This window comes from Triturus cristatus, chromosome 10 (assembly GCF_964204655.1).
Source record: "Triturus cristatus chromosome 10, aTriCri1.1, whole genome shotgun sequence".
NCBI lineage: Eukaryota > Metazoa > Chordata > Amphibia > Caudata > Salamandridae > Triturus > Triturus cristatus.
In genome coordinates, this window is record NC_140593.1 from 858151795 (window position 1) to 858173342 (window position 21548).

The window sequence follows — 21548 nt, forward strand, 5'->3', positions numbered from 1 at the left end:
TGTGCCTAATAGGGAATCCTGTGTGAAACATACCTCACCAGTAACAAACATCTTATCTAACAGCAAGAATGCCCAAAGGCTTGGATGCTTGCTTTACAACTGCAGATGTTACAGTCCGCATTTAAAAAGGACTTCATTAATCCCTGCTCCTAAAGCAAAACCTTTCCACATTTTCAAAATTACACATCCAGACACAATGAATCATACGTTTGTGAATTAGTGCATAGAAAATGTTATACAAGGCAAAGACCACCAAAAGGTGTAAGATTCATATACCACCCATGCTGGTAGGCACTTTTTAAGAGTGCTTGGTCCGGAGAAGGACAGACTCAGAACATAACACAAGTATTTAGGATCGACTTTAATAAAAATGTATTTCTACCCAAACAAACCTTTCTTAGTAACATCAAAATAGAAAGACTGGGAAAAAACACATCATTTTCTAACATGTACCATGCAGCTCTTAGATAGCAGTTCATAGCTCACTGTTCTAGATTACGAATGTAGCTTATGAACTACACAGTAACAACAGAATCTCTGTGACAAAAGCAGTAACCCACTGAGCTGTGCCCATAAAATATTATTCTTTGATATGCATGGCACAGGTCCTTTGCAGCAGGCGTATTACAGTCTTGCCAAGTACCACACATTAGGAGTTGGACTAAGGCATTTTAGTACTGATGTCCACATCACCGCACTAAAATTTGTTAGTCACGCATACTATAGCTCCTGGAAGAATCACAACACGTTGCTTCATATTATGACAAACGCAGCTACTACCAGCACCTGTTGCGCTACTGGTTGTCCAGCGCCGCAATTAGGAGCTTATAACCGACTACACTTTGGTTGTTAGGGAGTAGCGTTGTGACCTATAGTGTCAAAACTTCTCTAAAAACACACATATACTTCTGCCCTGCAGCTTAAATACATTTGTACCAGGCCCGGCCCTCCACCTGGTGATCTGGTGTCACTGCAGAACATAAACACAGCCAGGATCCGGCACTTCTGTACCATCAACAGAAAGCCTGCAACGAAAATCCCAGCCAGTGGCTGAATTTTGGTTTGTTTTCCTGTTACCATGCTCACCACGCAAATAGCTTTGTGAGACTCACAGCGTGCTCTCTATGATTGTGCTGCTGGCAGGCAGCTGGCACTGGAACAGTGTGGGGGAATTTTTCTGCTGTGAACATCCCAGATTCTGCCCTATGGACAGTTTGCCTAAAGATAGCAAGCAACTTAGCCATCACCAGCGCCTGGCCTTCAATCACGAAGGGTTCCCTGTAGACTGTCCAGTGGGCAGTGGCGGGCGCAGTTTAAAGGGGGCACTGCTAACTAGTACTTAGGAGCACCTTGTGTAACAGCAAGAGACAGTGACTAAGAAGGTCAAAGAGTAGCCTTGCCTGGCAGGCCTTGGGCCTGTAGGTAACCTCAGCAATGTCTGCAGACCGGTCCACCACGCACTCTGCAGGCTTTGCCCGGCAGCACCTTCAGAATACTACAGGTGAGTCCAGCGCACCTGATCACTAGACTAACTTGAGAGCTGCAGCTGGGGCAGTACCAGGCCGGACGAGGGGGATGAGGGTTGGAGGACTAAATAGGTTTATTCAGTCACTAGTTTTGATTGTCTTCACCTTCAGGTAACAGCATTCAAAATAAAGGCACACTGTATGTTTAAAGATAAATCCAAGTTAAAGTAGTCAGTAGGAAATGCATTTGTTTGCATTATGAAATCTTATAGATTAATTCCGTCACTGCAGATTAATGTAACCAGACAGTAAAGGAACAGATTTTTGGCTGGCAGGGAGGTAAGGAGTGGTGGTTAACGACTTCTGTATTTATAGTGCTACGATGTCCAAGCTTATGACTTAAAGCACAATTCATTATTTTAACACAGTTTAAAGTGTTTTTGAAGTGTTACGTTTTGCTGTGAAATGTCATTCAGAAGTCACTGCAAACATGGAATGTCACATCAGCAATGCAAATACGTGGTCGCTACGATATTAACCCTCTGGGCTACCTTACACAAGTGAAAACTGCCACTAGACGAACCTCCCATCTCTCCCCAGCAGGTAAATCAATCACCAGAGTTAACTTGCCATTTTGTTTGTTGCCCAAAACTGCTCAATATACAAGGAACTTTCTTCTGCTTTAAACACAGCTACACTGCTACAAAGCTGCAAAATAATGTTCCATTACCGAAGAGAAAAATAATTACATGTGCAGGCCCATTTAAAACACTTTCCCGTTACTGTGAAGGTTTGTCCCTGGGTCCAAGGGCAAGGCCAGAGCCTGCAACACACTCTCTCTCTCTACACATGACACAGAAAGCACTTCTATTCGGTGCGCTGTCCTCCTTTCCCTAACGTCACCCCCAGAGTGACGCGTATTTTATCTTTTCAGAAGTGCCACCTCAAAAAACAGTGTATAAACTAGGGGGAAACGAACCTGCTGTTGCTTGAATCTCCCAACGACCCGCACACAGCACAAGGAGAGTTGAAAGTAAAAGTATTACTCTCACACGACCTGCCCCAGCCAGGCGCCCGAGGTTCAACTGACTCACTCAGTCAGAGTGACACGTGAAGCAAGTCACTCGCTAATGGCAGTGGTTCCTAAACTTTTTCAAATCACGGCTCCCTTGACGTATTGGCTGTTGGCCGTGGCTCCCCATTTGTTACTCTTTTTTTGCGGGTGGGGTGATGGAACCCTGGCCTTGGAAGTACTTCCATTTTTCTCCCTGAAAATAATTGGGATGAAGCCGATGAAGGTAAAATATCATACAGCCTCTCTCTTGCCTGCAGACCCCACAGTGGCAGCTGTGTGCACATTCATGGATGCAGGTGCTAGAGGGTCTTCCATCCAGCCTTTGCTGGACACTGTGTGCCAGATGTGCTCTTACAGCGTCTCAGAGATGACGTGTTTACTTTTTGTCTCCTCTGTCTGTCCGCAGTGTGCACACAGTGTGCACGTGGAGTAGTGGTCATCCTGGGCCTGCTCTTGCTTCTCCACTGAAGCTCACTCATTATGCCAGCAGTCTCATTCTACATCCCGGGGTGGAGGGATTGACCGTCTCCCCTCAAGCCCCATCAGTTTGTCCAGGGAAGGAGTTGGTCATCTTGGACTTGCTGACCCATAGAACCTCTATCCCCCTCAAGTACCAGTAGCACTTAGTCAATGCCGCAGCAGGAGGGGACTTACCTTGGTCCCGCTGTCACTCTCCCCTCTACTATTATTCCATCCAAATTTTCTTTTAACAGATTTTACGATTCTAGCTTTTTTTATGTTGATAAAGTGATCATGTTTTAATTTAACTGACCCATCTTAACTGTATCACTATCAGTCCAAATTTCAACTATGTATATATTACATGGATAAAGCAATGTACCTGTTATGCACTCAAAAATCCATACAAACACAGACATACAAAAATAAATCACAAACCATAATCATCATTATGTCCACCTGTGTTACATAACATGCATTACAAAAAAAGTCTGACCTATTTGCTTCTTAGAATATGTTCGTTCATAATTGCAGATCCAAAGCATGCTCTTAGCTCTGAGCAGGGCAATGCGTTTGTGTGCAATAAAAAAGAAAGCCTAAAGGGAACAGCGTATGAAGATACGTTGAGTGTCACTAACTGGGAGCAAGTCTAACATCTCGGAGCACAGTGTTTCTCTAGGATAATCTGAAAGACCCCAACTGCGCGTGCACTTGTACAATGCTAAAATTCTACACCTAATAGCCACGGGGGAAAAATCATTTTACATACGAAAATCAAAAATTTCGATTCCTACAAGTAGTTGGTTTCAAGGTGTGGCTACAAATTACGGACAGTTTACAAACTGGTTATATGCTGAGTTGAAGCAGTCCACTGACGCAAGAAACTCTTAATTCTTGCTCTTGGGGAAATGTGGTTTTTGTATTCTATCCCTCAGAACTTGTACATGGAATATCCTCGCTTTAACACTGCAGAGCAAGTGTGAACAACTGTTCAGAAAGTCACTGATATTCTAATTCAATTTGATCGCTAACAACACAGGATGAGATGATGCCACTGTGTTTACAAAATCACCGCCTGCAGGCTCCGCACACTTAGTAACAGCAAACACGCGTCCATGTTGCTCCTTTCTAATAAAACAGTGAGGCACCTTTGAGCACACGCACTCTTTCTTACCTTTGCAAGTCAGCTGCCTGGGCCATGCTATCCGCGCTTGGCATGGCCATTAAGCTGACCTTTGTGGGCTACCTCTGGCTGATGCTGGCAGTGGCTCTCCTGTTGGCGCAACTTCTACATCGGAGCGTGAGCACTGCCTACTTCCACGCCCTGCATTGTCTTGCTGTGACCTACTAAAGAGATCGGTACACCGAAAGGAAAACTTCAGCTGGAACTGAACTGCAGAACAGAAAGCACGAGTTTCAACTTAGGTCGTAGAGCAAAGTAGCAGCGATGTAAAAGGAAGGGATTAGTCCAGTGGTTCCCAAATTGATATGCATCTGTTTGCGGCGCCCCTAACGGCGCAGAGGAGCGTCCCGGCGCACAGATTGAGAACCACTGGCTTCTGGGCAGTGGGCTGAGACTGGGAGAGAGTCGGTTCGGGTCAACAGCTTGTGAGGTGTCAGTCACTGGATGCATGCATGCACGTCACCACGTGCGTTGGTGCGTGCAGCGCGCTAAACAACAGGACAGTTTACAAGTCTGCCATGAGTGGGCTCTGCATGATAAATGTTTGCAGGGCCGTCATTGGTAGCGCTTTCGCGCGCTACCAGATTGACGGCCCCGGACCCAAACATTTAGGTACACTTTTAAAATAAGCTAATGTGGTGCGTGCAAGGCAGTAGCATTTACACACACTGGCTAATCAAGGCTTAGTTATGCTACGCAATGCACTTTGGCTGCCAATGATTATTTTGTGTCGTGTTGATTTCGATACCGGCCACCCCTAAAATAGTGCCGCCTGGGGCGGACCGCCCCCCCCGCACCCCCCTAGCTACGCGGCTGGATCAGTAGGGAACGGTATGGAAGAATACTGCAAAAAATAATGACCCCCTGCTGAGGTCGACAAGGCAGGGAACACAATCTCCAAAAATTGCACAATAGACCACGTCCGACTTTTAGTTTGACAGGAACCATTATTCTTCAGTTTGATATGAATGTGATACTCAGTACAGAATTAATTTATACCAATGTTTATTTCTTTATTCATTTTGGCACATTAGCTTTGTGCCAAAATGATTAAAGAAATAAATACAATTGGTATAAATTAATTCTGTACTGAGCCTTTATCACATTCATATCAAACTGAAGAATAATGGTTCCTGACAAAGTTAAAGACAGACTGGGGTGTGGAACAATATTCCATTCCAGCAACGCATGATATGCAAAGAGCTATAGTATTCGTGCCGGTCGAGGGGGGGAATCCTGTTACTCACTGTCCCTGCCATGAGATAATGATTCCTGGAGCGGGCAATGGACAATATAAACCTTTTCAGGACTCGCCTAGGCAGCGCATGCACCGTCTCATCAATACATGCTGTATCTATAATATGTTTATAGCTCATAACTGTATACCCAGATTCTGAGGGACACAGGGTAACCCCATTATATTTAATGGTATCTATAATATATATACTTTAAGCACCTTCCATCTTTCTAATTGGCTCCTTTTACTGTCCTCCGCAAAGGGCTGCTTTTCTTGGGTTAATATGCTCAGTAGTCCCTCCTTTTCTACTTTTGTAACCTCCCATGAGGACTGCCCCCATTTCACGTGCTCTTACTCCTCATGTTATTTATTACTTTGTGAGCACCATTTTTTTCTTTTTGCTTATTTAGGCTCAGGAACTCGCTCTTGCCCACGCCTGCTCCCTATCCTCGGGCTACAGCTACCGCGTCCGCCTCCTAAAGTCCTCCTGCTTGTTTTTTATTCCATTTATGCTTGTTCTTTGGTACTGTTCAGCTTCGGCTCCCAGCCATCGTCCCCCCACCATCACCTCCCACCAGTCGAGTATTCCGAACCGTTTTTGTATGATGCGAGACTGTAACTAGCTCGCCTCACAATTTTGTTCCACTTGATGTGCTGATCTTTCACACCCCACCACCACCAACTCCAGCTGAATATTTGTTAAAATTTGAACAAGATTCTGTTCTTGACGTTGTACTTGGGCTTCGTTAGTAATAAAGCGACTTCCGGTTCCGTTAACAAGGCAGTACACTGCCTTTCTCTGAGGGCAGCTCGACTCCACCCACTTGAGCTACGTCAGCCTCAAATCCACCAATCCGTGACGCACAAATAGAGGCACTGGAGTGGCAGACAGTTGGCTTATTTCAAAATGTTGTAGAAAAGCAGAAAGAGCAGGATCCTGGAAAAAGTAATGATCTATAGGGGCGCAGGTAGGGGGTTAGGGTAAGTGTAGTCCTTTCAGCTACTCCCAAGGAGGCATGTGCAAAAACACTGCGTTCAACTGTGCAGCACGTACGCACCTCTAATACCCTCCCACTCACGCACTTTCTGCAACTGCACTGCAGGTCCTAATGCTCTGAAGCTTATAATAAGGAGAGTGCATTTGCCCAATACGCTGGGGAGTCAGCGTGCCACTTCTTTTTGATTAGGGAGCTATACAAAGGAGGAGATATTCTGCTGCATTAAATTTAGCGGAATGTTGAGTTCAGTGCGGTTATTTTATTGGTGCTATACAGCACATAGTGAAGTCACATTATCCTTCCCTATACAACGCGTATGGGCATGATATGACCAAAAAACATATATGAGTGCTGGCTTAAATAACCATATATCTGCCTACCTACATTACTCTCCGCATCACCACTCCATAATTGCATGAGCACTGAATCACCGTCTGTATTACAGATTGCATAATCTGTTTAGGACATCATGCATAACTTATTACTTGACAATTTCCTGGAGCTTTATAGAACAGATAGCATGGCAAATTGCATGGCAGGCTGCTTGGTAATTGTGTGACAACCTTAAGATAAACTGAATGACAAATTAGGGTTTAACTGCTGTCTCTGATATTGTAACGATTACATGGAGTGGCATGCTAGTGCCCAACCACAAAAGGCATCAGAGCCTTATGGGGTGGAAAGTGCTATCTAAATGCAACTACAACACAATAAAATCGTTTTGCTTACAAACAGCTCAAGGCTCACATTCATCAAAGCACTCCAAATATCGCTGGCAATCAAAGACATCTACAGCTCAAAATAGCGGTGTATTCAGCACCTTCCTAAATGCAATACGTTCCTCAGTAATACACTGCTGGCCTAGCTAATAAGTGATTGTTTCACAGTTTACAGTGTGAAGAGCTTTTCTTCTGGACCTAATGTGATTAATAGGTGGTGTTTTTCACACCAGCGCAGGGTTCTGCATGGCTGATTGATGTTTATTGACATCTGTAAGCATTCAGAAGCACCTCCACAAGTTGTATTGCGGGTGAATGTCAGCGCTTTGAACATCATTCTTGCATGCACTGGGATATGTGCATAGCTATAAGTTGTCCTAATATGGCCATACCGGGTGTTACTGATGACTGGGCTAACCACTGAATAAAGATCAGCTTGGTGTTGTGCAATATTCTTTTTTTGTTGTATCCACTTACTTGGTAAAACAATCCACACAAAAACACTCCACACCATGCCACATAATTCTTATCAGCATAATTTCACTTGATGCCACACTATACTTGTTCTGCACATTTCCATTCAACAACACATATTTCAACAGCAAACCACATAATATAACTCAGCAACACAATTGCACAAAACACCAGACTAGAGTTCTTTTTATAATTATATACCAGTACTGAGGCTTCAGGTTAGCAAAAGAATTGCACACAAAGAAGACACTCTCAGTGCGCAGGCCACGTAGAACAGGCTACAAATCAACTCACTCCCAAGTCTCGAATCTAGTCACACGAGGGTCCTCACAAGCCTGCTTTAAAATACAAGGAAGTCTTCGGTCTCAAAAAAATGCCTTTGACATCGAAGGATGGCCAGTCACTAAAGGGCGTACTTTGGGTACTGCTTTGGCTTTAACAGAACCCCAACTGTGAAAGTTACCTCTTCCCAAAAAGAGCCAAAACTTGTTTCAGATCGTTTCTTGACCCGTGCCCATCACAATATAATAGATACACCAGATTTTCAACAAAATGGATATTGATTTAGGCACAGGCCATATTGAAACAAAGCCTCAGATGGATGTCCTTAGGCACAAAGATAAAGCCAAATAAAGCAGTCCGTTACCACCTTCAAGAGCCGCTGCTTTTAAAAGGAAAATCACATTTGAGAATCCTACTTCCTCTGCATTTCACCAGTACCATATCGAAAAACAAAAATAGTTCAACCACTTACTCAGCTTTCACAACAAAAGCCCCAGGAACCACAAGATTCTAGTATTCCATACTCCCCTGTCACACTTCCACAACTACATAGAAGTGAAGCAGGGGATGATGGTCATCCATGAAAGGCTCTTCGCCCATGTTCTGCTTGGGGAAGTCGGAAGGGTTACCCTGAAGATTGGAGTACATTAATAAAGCATACAGCATATGTTGTGTAAATTACAGCTGGATTCATGTACTTCTCCCCAACTAGAACTCCTCTAAAACACAAAGTCATCATAGATTACCCTCATATAGAAGGCCATTTAGAAAAGAGGAAGTAAACCTAGCAATATCTATCCCACATGCGAACAACAGTATCCCTGGTTCACTGGCTAGGTCTCCCCATTCAAGTAAAAAATCCCATCTTGCACCCCCTCCGATCCAAATCTGTTTGGAAGCAACATTCGGTGGAACCAAACCTTCCCCAGCACCGAAAGAGTACAGACCTTTTAGAAACTGATTCTAATTTTCCAAACGCCACCTCCCTGAACAGTGAGAATGGTGATTAAGTTGTTTGTGTCACGATGGCTTCGCGTATAGAACTTATTCCCAATTCATGCCAACAAATGTGGCCATAGAAGGTGGGTCTGTCATCGCATTGGGCCTCAAGGATTGGAAAGATCTCATATCAGGGGTGAGGGCACACCTCTCTTACCTCACAGTTCAGGTAAGGAGAGCACACTAAACAACTCCTTCGCATTAGTCTGTTGGAACTCAGAGCAGTGTTCCTTGCATTCAGGGCTTTTCAAGCACACTTGCAAGGGAAAGATGTACTTATTCGAATAGAGAAAATGACAATCGTGTATTTCTCTCGCAAGCAGGAATGATCACATTGTCTAACCCGATCGCAAATTTTGCAACTGATTTAACACTGGTTCGTTCAGCATTTACTTCTTGGCAGAGAAGTGTTCCAGGTACATACAACAACTTTGAAGACATGCTCAGCAGGTGTAATCAAAGTATTGAAAATCAGCCCTGAAAGGTTCTCAACTTGAAATTTCAAAAGGGTGACACTCTGGACACAGACCTGTTCCCAGTATTCCAAAATGAAAAATACCTATACTTGGTGTCCAGGTTTTCACATTTGTACTCCCTAGGGAATTACACATGGAACAACTATTCAGAGGCGTTTGCTGATATCTATGAGACAGGAAACCATGACTGTGATCCTAGTCATACCAATAAGTGCCAGACCATCATGGACTTAAGTTACTGGAACTGTCCATTCATCTGCATTACAAATTTGTAGTTTGCATAAATCTGCTAATGAGGCACAAACTTTAGTATACAAAATAGTGATGCATGGAAGTCTTGAATTCATCTCAGCCAATGGTAATTACTCGGGTCTGCCTCCCAGTCCATTATTTTGCACACCATGCCACCTCAGTTTGGACCCAGGTATATGCATATCAGTCTTGATCCTGGTCCAATTGGAAAAGTCCAGCCCGAACTGCCAAGCCAAGTCCTCACTGAACCAGAACACAAACAACCCAGAACCACTTTCGCTCTAGTTATGAACTCATGAGCTAGGTACAGCTTGGTTCCAGTGACACAGCGTGCACAGGACCCACGTCTGGGCATACCTGTCCCACTTAGCATATGGCTGGGTCTAAATTGAGTTGCCATGGTGGGCAAACATTTATGAATTGGGATGCTGCCCCAAATGATTGCCAGTGGCTGAGATTAATTCAAGCATTCCATCCATTTTCTTATTGTTTTTGCATTTGATTTCCTAAGTGTGCCTAGTATGCTCATTCGTGGGTCACAGGCTCACGGTGCCACTGGAACCAATCTATACTCAGTGGAAGAGCCCATAACAAGGATGAAACCTTTCCTAGGTTGTTTGTCTTCCAATTCGGGGAGGACTTGGCCTGGCAATTCTTATTGGACTCTTCCCATGATGACCTGGTTCAAGGTTGTTTTTCGTGTGGCTGGGTCCAAACTGAGGTGGCATGGTGGGTGAAAAATGTTAATTAAGATGTGGCCCGAGTGACTGGTAGTGGCTGAGATTATTTCAAGCATTCCATCCATCACCTTGTTTTTGAAAATGAGGCACAAATATTCAATATTCAATCGGGTACAAAGTCGTCCACCCTAGCAATTTGACTTCTGAAAATCTTAAGTTTGGATATTTTAAGTTACCCGCAAAGTATGTGTGTAGGGCCGACTATGAATACAAATTGCAGTACTTTGTACATTACTGTCGTCATACTTCCGTTCAGTGCAGACCCTCAGACTTGGGCCCTAATTACGAGCTGTACAGTACTGGGTCATATTTATTGCATGGTAAATTCACATGCAAATGTACCAATGCGCTCTAGTAAAATCACCCCAGTAATGGGTAATTAGAGTTCAGCCAATGGAGTGGGAAATTACCTTGTGGGTCTGTTTTTTTTTCTCCTTTTTTCCAGTTTTATAACCACACAGAATTCCCTTTTCTGCATATAAATATGGTAAGTGTATGGGACAGCCGATGCATGGGATGAAGGAAGTAGAGGAGGAAAGGGACACTGTTTTTTTTTTTTTTTTTTTTTTTTTCGTTTAAAGCATTTTATTCTTCCACTTGTCAGGGGGAAAAAAAGCAAAATGATGCCTAGCTTTTGATACAACCAAAGTCTCATACCAGCTGGAAAATCTGGTCCGGTTCTTTCACATCATGTAAAACCTGGTGCTGAGAAACCTAACCAGTAGCAACCAGAGTTACATAAATATATGAAAGCGTTTATTATTTTCATTCTGCCTGACTTGTGATCAACCTCATAACCTGCTATCTTTATTGCCTCAAAGATGTAAGCCTAGCATACACCTCCATTCGCATTTATTTGTTGGCCATTGCCTCTTATTTGCAGAACAGATAATCTGTATCCGTTTGCAAATTTCCTGTAGTGAAAGCCTCACAAAGTGGCTACAGAGGGTTATCCCACCTAGAGTTCCCAGCAGGGCTATGTGGGAACTCAGTATTATTTTAAGCCTGCCTTTAAACCATTTCACTCAAGCTTACTAAAAGCTTTCACTTAAAAGGTAGCATTTCAAATTGCCGTTGCATTCTGTGCAACATGAACTCTGTCGAGGAACCTCTTATTCAAGTTCACAAAGACAAGTTAGTCTTAAGTATACATCCACCCTTTCTACCGAAGTTAGCGTGTGCATTTCATAGTAAACAGATCATGATACCCGAGTCTCCTTCAGAGTTTTCATTGTCCTTGAAATAGTGAGTTATGGTTTCCTCATTACAAAAATAAGTATACAAAGCAGTGATGGATGTAATGCTTGAATTAAAATCAGCCACTGGTAATCACTCGGGCCATATCACAATTCATTGTTCTTTGGCACACGATCCCCCCTCAGTTTGGGCCCATACATATGAAAATCAGTCTTGACCTTGCCCCAGCCTGAACAGTCCAGCCCAAACTGCTAAGATAGGTTCTCCCTGAACAAGCAACCCGGGACTGGTTATGCCAAGTTATGGGTTCATCACCCGGGTACAGCTTGGTTCCACTGACACAGTGTGCACAGGACCCACTCCTGGGCAAACCCGTCCCACTTAGGGCGACACAATACGTTTACACAACAGTGATGGATGAAATGCTTGAATTAATCTCAGCCAGTTTTAATCAATCAGGCCCCATCCCAACCCATTGTTATTTCCTCACCATACCACATAAGTTTGGACCCAGCCATATGCAACTCTGTCTTGACCGCGCTCCAATAGGAACAGTCCAGCCCAAACTGCCAAGCCAGGTGCTCCCTTAACCAGAAGACAAGCAACTCAGGATGGGGTTTGCCCAGCTATTGGGCTCATCAGCTGGGTACAGCATGGTTCCAGTGAGTGTGCACAGGAGCACGTAAGTTATACATGACTGAAGAGCCCTAAAAAGGGCCAAACCGGTCCTAGGTTTCTTGTTTTCCAGTTCACTGAGGACCGGGCCCGGGACTTTGGGCTGGACTGGTCCCATGAGGAGCAGGGTCAAGACTGATTTGCATATGGCAGGGTCCAAACTGGGGTGGCATGGTGGGCAAAAAATAATGGATTGGGATGCGGCCAAGCATTGCCAGTGTCCGAGATTAATTCAAGCATTCAAACCATCACAGTTTTGTTTTTGCAGTCCTCAGTTCTACAGCAGAGGTAGCAGTATCCTGGAGAGCAGTAGGCTGCAGTCTCTAGGGAGTGAGGCACATGGGCGTCCTTCTCCATATAATGGAGTCCACCAGGTATCAGTGGTCGGAAAGAGTCTTTTTTAAAAAAAATATTGTGCACTCTGAAGTAACTCAGCCACATTCAGCATAGCCAGAATTAAATCAAGCCTGTTGTGTAGACCTTACTCCGGGGAGTAAAAAGAGGAATCTCCTTCCAAGCAATAGGTTTCTCTCCAAATACCTCATTTTCTAAATTCCATTGGCGTCTTAGTGTTCAACATTCTGGATAATGAAGGGAAGGACCTATCATGTCTGTAAGGCAGTTACAGTCCCCTACCTCCCTCACCAGATTGTTAGTGTGTGTGTATACATAAGATAGTTTCACAAACAATGTATTCAAGCAGGCCTCAGGGGCCACCATTTTGCAAAGCCATTGCTCCAGCAGCAGCTCCATACTGGGGCCCTGTAGTCTCTCAGGTAGACCCATGTTGTAAATGTTGTTTCTCCCGCAATGGCCATCCATCTTGCCATCCTCTAGTCTAGAATTCGGTCCTTTCTCAAAGTTCTCTCAACTGTTTGCAGAGGTCAGAGATCCAAGGCTTGAGTGTTGAAAGTCTTAGTCTCTGCTGGCCTTCTGCCAGTTTACGGTGGTCGGCTCACAACTAAGTGAGGTTCTTCCCTGCTCTGTATTTCCCCTTGCTTTTAATGTAGGCCTCAAAGAGGTAATGCTGCGTCAAAGATGACGGATTTTGTTTCTATCTTTCCACCACGGCTGACTGCTCACACATTTCTTGAGCATACAATGCCTCTTACTACCACATTGAGGTAGTGGTTGGGGTCACCAATCTGTTTTTGGGTCTACCTGGCTCCAGCTGTGGTCCACACCTCTGAGGGAGAGGTGCTGAGGGAGAGGTGTGGCGCAGCGGCCAGGGCGTCTGACTCCGGAGCATAGAGCTCACGGTTCGATCGCCGGCGGCAGCTCAGCACCATGTGACTCTGGGCAATAGCTCACTTAATCTTCCTGACGGCTCCTAGCGCCTTGAGACCCTTAGGGGTGAGTAGTTTGCACTTTACAAATACCGGATTTTGTTTCTTCCCCCGACCCTCGCCATTCCCCTCCATCACCCAGCTAACTCTCCACATCTTGTGCTCTGAGAAGGCAGAAAGTAGGCAGTGAGTCACTTCAGCCCCACCTTTCCATTTTGTCTTACGGGGAGGAAGGGATCTGTTGCCAAGCACCACAGACCTCCAACGCCATGCCCCCATTCGCTCAGCACAACTCCCAATGCAATCTCTAGCTGGTTATATCCCCCAAACATTCTTGAGTACTGTGTCGAGCATGCTGTGCCCAGTCAGATGGTATACCATGCTTGAGGGAAAGCACAAGTTACTGTGACACAGAACCACAGTTTCAGTTCATAGAGACAAACAACACAGAGGGGTCATCTTGATATAGGTGATTTCAAAGTTCTGGGCAACTTGGGTGTGTGGGTATATCTATCTGTCCTCTTTCCCTCCTTATTTCTTACCTTGTTTTTCTTTACATCTTTTCTTTACATCTTGGGGTAATTGTGATGTTTTTCTTTGTTTCCGTGTTTAGCCAGATAACCTCTTGGCAAGTGTTTTGATCCACCCAGTGTTAACAGCCAGTGGCCTGCCCTCCAGGGATCGCAGGTTTGTTCAGCCCACCACCACTGCTTCTGCAGCTGCCAGCGTCCTAGCATCTCTCTCTTCATCCCAGCTGCCAGGACGGACGCGGTCACACACTGGGCTCTTTGGGGCATGCGCAGAGAGCCCCATGTACCGCAGCGACCAGACCATCTTTGAAGAGAGGTACTAGAAGAATTACTTCTTCTCATTTCTATATTGATCATTGATTGAGCACTCTACACAATGTCCTGTCTTAGCAAATATAAAATGTTACATTTATCCACCTTACTTTTGTTCTTACCGACCTCTGAAGGGTGAGCTGGCACACTGGAATTGAAACTTCTGACCCTCGCTCAACGTGCAGATATTTTCCATACCTCTAGGTGCCTCTCAGGATAGTGTCTGCACAGGCACCAGTCATGCACCTGAGGTGTTGGTGCTTAAGGTGATTCCTTTCACCTGGGGCTCAGACATTTGATGGGCTTGTACAAATTAATTTGGAGGATAAATAGCCCTCAGATGCACGTATCTCTCTTCAATTCTGGGAAGAGAACGCTTCCAAAGCTCTGGACAAGGCCCCTCAATATCTCATGTCTCTGGTGCAGCTATTAAAGTCTGAGTCACTTAATTGTGCATTTAAATCAAAAGAACATGGGGGGGGGGGGGGGGGGGATGGTCCTGGAAAAGCCTTCTTTATACGTAGAAAACATCATTCAAAAACATCAGCATTGCCAATGTAAGTGTTTTTATAATATAGAATTGCCTATGATCATCCGAAAGATCAGCAGTAGTAATCACTAGTTAAGTTTTTCCACATTACACAATTGTAAGGCTTAATACAATACCTAATAAACCTTGCAACTTTGTGCAAATGTGTCTGTGTTGTCCTGTTTGTCTCTCTCCGGACAAAATTGCTTCTCTCATATGTTTTTAAGCCTGGAAGACAGGCACCTGGTATTGACTGGTTTGCCATTTCAAATGGCAGGTAGAATCCTCATATTTGTCCCTGCTCTGGCATTCAAAGTGATAGATGAGTGTTTGAGTCAGTTCAGTTCAATAATTCTTTATTCGGCCAATGTAGACCATAAAAGCACATATAAAACACAAATAAAATTAGATTTTGGCAAGAAGTGTATTCGTGTTTGGTACATACTATTAAACTAACACTTCACATTTGGGTATGCATATCTAATACTGTACAAATCTCAATGAAAAACTAGGCTTAAATTATGGTTGCATTAAACGAATTTGGGTAGCTCATCCTGCAGAAACCTGGCAACGAAAACCTCAAAATGTTGGTCTTCTATTTTATTAAGAAATTCTCTGGGCCTTCTATTATCTACCATCAGTCTAATCAAATAAAAACATTAATATATGAAGTGCAAGCGCCCTAATGCTGTACCAAAACACAATATGTGATCACAAAGCCATCTCCAGTCCTAACCCTTCAAGGGACTATCCATAAAAATGTAATAAAATATCACTGTCTTTGCATAAAAACAATAAAGCCAACAACTTGATTTATAAAAAAGAAGACCCCTCTAGTCGTTAAAGAACTTTTTCCTGCGTCTAAGGGCACCAGAAAGGAAGCTTGCAACCCCAAAGCAGACCGGGGGGGACGAAAGCATTTGTAGATACAGCAGAGCTGGTTTCACTTGTACACATGGGTTATTTCTTACCAGCAGGAGAATAAATCTGCACCTTAATCTGCGGTACAAATCACAAAAGAATATAAAATGCATAGTGTCTTGCTCTGAAAAATTGTCACTAGAACTCTGCTTAGATTTCCCACCATGTGGAATCCTTTGGGGACAGCTAAAAAACTGTGTACTGTATTTAACCTGAACTTTGTCAATAAACAATGATGGGAATTATTTACCATCGACAAAAAAGGTTCCTCCTCAGGGCATGTTTTCAGCAGAATATACTGTTTGACGGTGGGTATTAAACATTCCTTCTACTCTTTCACATTGCCACCTATATAAAACATGTTTTTTAGGTTCTGTATCTCCCTTGGCCGTAGTGGTCTAGGATTGATGAACAAATCTATACAAGCCAGACTCTCCAGCATGTTCCTACATAACCAATCCATAGGATATGCAAACCGCCCACAAGTGATCTGCAGTCCTCAATTGTCAGTTGGTTTAGTTTAAGTGAGGGGCTGGACCAAATTCGAAGCCATCGCATGATGGGTGCTGAATCGTTGAGATCTCAAAATACCCTAGTCCAACCTCTTTGTGAACCATAAATGAGGGAGTGCTGGCGAGAACAGCAAGGCGTGTACGCAAAAATGTATTTATAACTACCTGAAGCTCTCCAAACTCCTTGTACCCCCAATCATCACACCCGTAACTTTCCATTGGTATGCACTTATCTCAATACACTTTTACTAGGGCTTGAACCGGTTTAGCCTCAAGTCTTTTGGCAAAATCCATTGTCGCACCTATTGCCCTCAGTACAATATTCTTTTTAAGGGATTTTTATGCAATCCAGGACCCTCTATTTTCAAAGAGTACCCCCAAATAAGGGAAGGTCCAGACTTTGGCAAGTTCACCCCAAAAAACTTAGTCCAACGACCTTCCGACCACCAATCTTCATTGTATGTGATTTGGTGTAGTTCGTTGACAGATCTAGTAAATCCATGAAATCAGTAAAGGCATTGAGGAGATGTTGGAGACCCACAGTGGGCCATGCAATCAGGACTGCATCATCTGCATATAACAGGGCTGGAATTAACTTGGAAACTGCCCTGAGAATATCCCTGCAGGGCACTATCAAGACCTCTCCCAGATAATTAATGTATAAGGTAAATAGAAGAGGTGCCAAAATGTACCCCCCTGAAGGCAGTTAGGCTGCCATTCTCATCATATCTCACCAAAGCAGAGAGGTTGGAGTGGGAGCTGTGTAAAAAAGCCCCTAACTCCGTTTCAATATCCCGATCCAAAAGAAGGCACCACAGTTTGGATCTATTAACTCGATCTAATACCGGGTTGAGATCCATAAAAGCCATATGCAGGCAACCCCCCCTTGGCTATAGTGTCTTTGCCCACAATCAGATGTAAGTTGACATACTAGTCCAGCGTCCCTCTCCCCTCCCTAAAGCCTTATTGTGGCTCGGATAATACATTGGTGTTATCGAGCCAGGAGGTTAAAGGCTCCAGAACAACGTTCCCCATAATTTTTGCGGCCAAATCTAACAGAGAAATGGGACAGTAACATGGGTCATCGCTTGCCCCTTTTTTAAAAATAGGTAAAATAATAACACTAGACCAGGTAGAAGGAAGACCATGTTTGCATGCCGCATTGAAAAACACAGGTCAAAGTCAATTTTCAAGTTTGAGGTTCAGCTTTGTAAAGATCTGGGCTAACCCCATCCGGGCATGGCGCTTTTCCCCCAGCGGTGGCATAAATATCTTTGGACACTTCTTTTAAACTAAACGTCAACTGTGAGATTTCACTCCCGGGCACTCACTAGGTATCGGAGTCCTCCACACCCCTCCCACTATACATCCCCTCAAAATGGGTGACCCATTTGTCCGGGCACAATTGTACAATCAACTCTTGAGTTAACAGATCCTGCAAAGAAAGGTCTATTTATAATCTCCCAGAATTTAGCCCTATTGGCCTTCACACTAGGCTAATGTAACTCCTCCCAGGCCAGCTCTCTAATTTCCCTTTTTCTCTACTGCATCGCTAATTTGTAAGCTTTCATGCGAGCCCTAATCTTGTCCTTATCTCTGGGCTGCTGCATCAAGGTAGCCATCAGATTTCTATGGGTCCTGGAACAACTACTGTCGAGCCACCTATCTTCTTTGTTGTTCATGTGTTTGCTATGAATAAAAACAAAAATTGCCAATTTGTGCACATAAATCACACACAAATAAGTGGGAAGAGGAAAGACTCCTACATCAACCTCCCCTACTAATATCCACACACACAAAAGAGAAGTAGGAGCATTTGAAATCACACTGTTCTACTCAGTGGCACGCGATGTTTGTTTCAAACTACCCTCACCCACAAGTTCTGGCATGCTTCCTCCTAGGGCTTGCTAAACAATACCCCCACGCAGACCAACACCTGGGGTGAAGCAAAAGGGAGGGGGAAGACAATACAAACATAACATTTGAAGGGTCAAATACATATATATTAGTGCAGAACATAGAGTTAAAAATTGGCTCAGAAATATCCACCTACATACTTTATTCCTGGAGATCTGAAAGAGACACGTTAGTGATAGATTCCTAACCTTAGAATATCCCCAGGCGTCAGACTGGATCCGGAAAGTTTTCGTCAGAAGTACCCCTGCGCGTCGGTAGGTGTCGTCGTATGGCTCCGCATACGTCGCTGTCGTCGTAGCTGCCGTGATGACGTCGTCAGAGCTACTTAGACGCACCCACGCGGGCTGACGTCAGTTCTTTCTTTTTCCGTGCAGATCCGAGAGAGAGCGGTACCCCTAGTTAAAAGTTTAACTTGGTTTCTGACAACTTCTTTTGTTGTGTGCTTGACTCCTGGTGCAGTAGAGATGCCCGGGTGTAAGTCCTGTAGGGCATGCCGTAGCAACAGGTCGGTGTCAGACCCTCACGACGTGTGTCTTTTCTGCTTGGGGCACGCCCAAGACCTTGAGGCGTGCCCCGATTGCCGGGTCATGGCGCCGAAAGCTTTGCGGGAGCGTTCCCAAAAGTTGTTGGAGGTCCGGCAATCGGTTCCGCGCTGATCAAGGTCCCGATCCCGTGGGAGGTCAAGGGACCAGTCGCGGAGCCATCAGCATCGCTCGTCTGAATCGGGGACAGGTAAGTCTCGGAGCCATAAAAAGTCAAAGAAGCGTCGTCGCTCTTCTTCTACCCCTCACGGGACGTGGTGGAGGAGGCAGGCGGTAACTCCCCCGCTGCTCCGTTCGTGCCCCCATCGTTGCCTGCGGCCTACCCTCCCTTTCCGGGGCCGCACGTGCCGTCTGACGAGGTGCAGGCCTTTATGTCGGCCTCGCGCCATTTGTTTTCCCCGCCGGGTCCCTCCGGAGCACCTTCGGGCCCCGCGGATCCGTCGGAAGGGTTTGCCCCTGTGCCGCCGCCTCTGGCCTCGGGTACACCGGCACCATACCCTGCGGCGCCGCCAGCTCTGGCCTCAGCTCCAGCCTCGGCCCAGGCGCCAGCTCCGGTTTCGGCACCGACTCTGGTGCCGGCCTTGGATCCGGCTCCGGCGTTGCAGCTGACGCCGTACAACGCCGACCCGGGACTGGTATCTTACCCTCCCATTCCATTACTTGGAGGGGAGTTTATCCTGTTTCCCAGGGCACCTCGTCCTTACCTGTCCCTTCAGCAACCGGTGGACGAAGGGGAATACTGGGAGGGGTCAGAGGACCCTCTTGCAGCTCAATGTGAGGATGGCGATGTGGAGGGTCCAGTGGATCTGGATTTCTCCCCACACCCTGAAACTCTGTCCCCTTCTTCTGTGGCCACGGAGGCAGTTGGGACATTTTCAGTGGTTTTACGTTGGGCAGCTGAGGCTCTTAATCTCGAACTCTCTTCTGTACCTATGAGGACCAATCTCCTGACTGAGGTCCTGCAGCCGCAGTCCTCCTCTGCGGAGCAGTTACTGCCCGCCAATGAAGCGCTTACTGATATCCTGTTAGGCACCTGGATTAAACCTAACACAGGAGTCCCTGTAGACAAGGATGTGGCGCGCCGCCATCGCCTGGCGCCGGGCGACCCCAGCTTTCTCACACAACATCCGACGCCTGAGAGTCTAGTCGTCCAGGCTTCTGCCTCGCCGAGTGCGTTCCCTTCTGCTCCTCCGGACAGGGAATCTAGGAAACTGGAGCAATTTGCGAAAAAGATTTTCACATCTGCCAGCTCTGGGTTGCGGGCGGTCAATACTGCGTGCCTACTGGGCCGCTATTCCCATTATGTGTGGGACACTGTGGCACAGGTGCTACCTCAGTGCCCTGTGGAAGCACGGGCGGTTCTCTCCCAAGCCATTACCGAAGAGAGAGATCCTGCGAAATTCACTATTCGTTGTGAGCTTGACACGGCTGATTCTCTCAATAGGGCACTTTCCACAACTGTGGCGCTCTTTCGTTATGCTTGGCTCCGCACTACTGGTTTCTCTGGGGATGTCCAGAACACCCTGTTGGACATGCCCTTTGACAGTACACGCCTCTATGGTGATAAGGCGGATAGCACCCTGTAGTGCTTTAAGGACTCTCGGGCTACGGCCCAGTCCTTGTGTCTCTCCACCATGCGTAATCCCTCGGGGTCCGCTTTTCGGTCCTTTCGTGGTCAAGGTCAGGGTGCCCAGGCACGTTCCTTTCAGACCCGCAAGTCTGCGCAGCCACAGTCTCAGCGCAGACGTGGACGTGGGACCCGCCGTGGCGGATCCCGGTGACAGCGGACGGGTCAGTCCACCACTTCCCCAGCCACCGCCGTCCCTAAACCTTCCTAGTCCGGTGTTTCAGACCCACCTGATGCCAGTGGGTGGCAGGATTCGCCATCACCTTCCCCACTGGCACTCCATAACCTCGGACAGGTGGGTTCTGCAAATAGTCCGCAGGGGCTACACCCTCCCCTTCGAATCTACCCCTCCAGCCATGCCACCTCAGTACCAACGCATGTCGGGGGGACACTTGGCACTTCTCCAGCAGGAAGTTACGACCTTCTTGGCCAAGGGGGCCATCAAGCGCATTCCGACGCCAGAAGTAGGTCATGGTTGTTACTCCCCCTACTTCTTGGTTCCGAAGAAGGACAAAGGTCTGCGGCCCTATCTTAGACCTTCGGAACATCAATCGCTTCCTCCAAAAGGAGAAGTTCAAGATGCTCATGCTAGCTCAGGCCTTGTCTGCTCTAGACTAGCAAGACTGGCTGGTAGCATTGGACTTGCAGGATGCTTATTTTCATATTCCCATCTTGCCAGCCCACCGGCGTTACCTATGGTTCACGGTGAGCCACGAGCACTTTCAGTTAACCGTGCTCCCTTTCGACCTTAACTGTGCCCCTCGGGTGTTCACGAAAGTGATGGCAGTGGTCGCAGCTCATCTGCGCAGATCAGTGGTTCCAGTCTTCCCCTATCTCGACGACTGGCTGTTGAAAGCAGGCTCGCCCCAGGCAGTCGTCTCCCACTCCCAGACTACGGCCAACCTCCTGCATTTGCTGGGGTTTTCCATCAACGTGCCGAAGTCGCACCTGATTCCCTCTCAGAAGCTCCTCTTCATCGGAGCAGTTCTGGATATGGCGCAGTTTCGGGTTTATCCTCCCGAACAGCGAGTCCGGGACATTCGGGCTATGATTCCGATCTTTCGGCCCTGGTCCTGGGTTTCGGTCAGGAAGACACTGAGGCTGCTGGGCCTCATGGCCTCCTGCATCTTGCTGATCGAT

General features: G+C 46.0%; 1 protein-coding gene across 1 annotated transcript in view; it reads left to right on the forward strand.

Annotated features, from left to right (window-relative positions):
• Positions 1 to 21548, forward strand: part of LOC146796113 (autophagy-related protein 9A-like) — a 236975-nt gene that overhangs the window by 154524 nt on the left and 60903 nt on the right. Inside the window, exon 11 of the mRNA XM_085628481.1 lies at positions 14132 to 14364. Coding sequence (XP_085484607.1) covers positions 14132 to 14364 — 233 coding nt within the window. The remainder of the gene's footprint in view (positions 1 to 14131; positions 14365 to 21548) is intronic.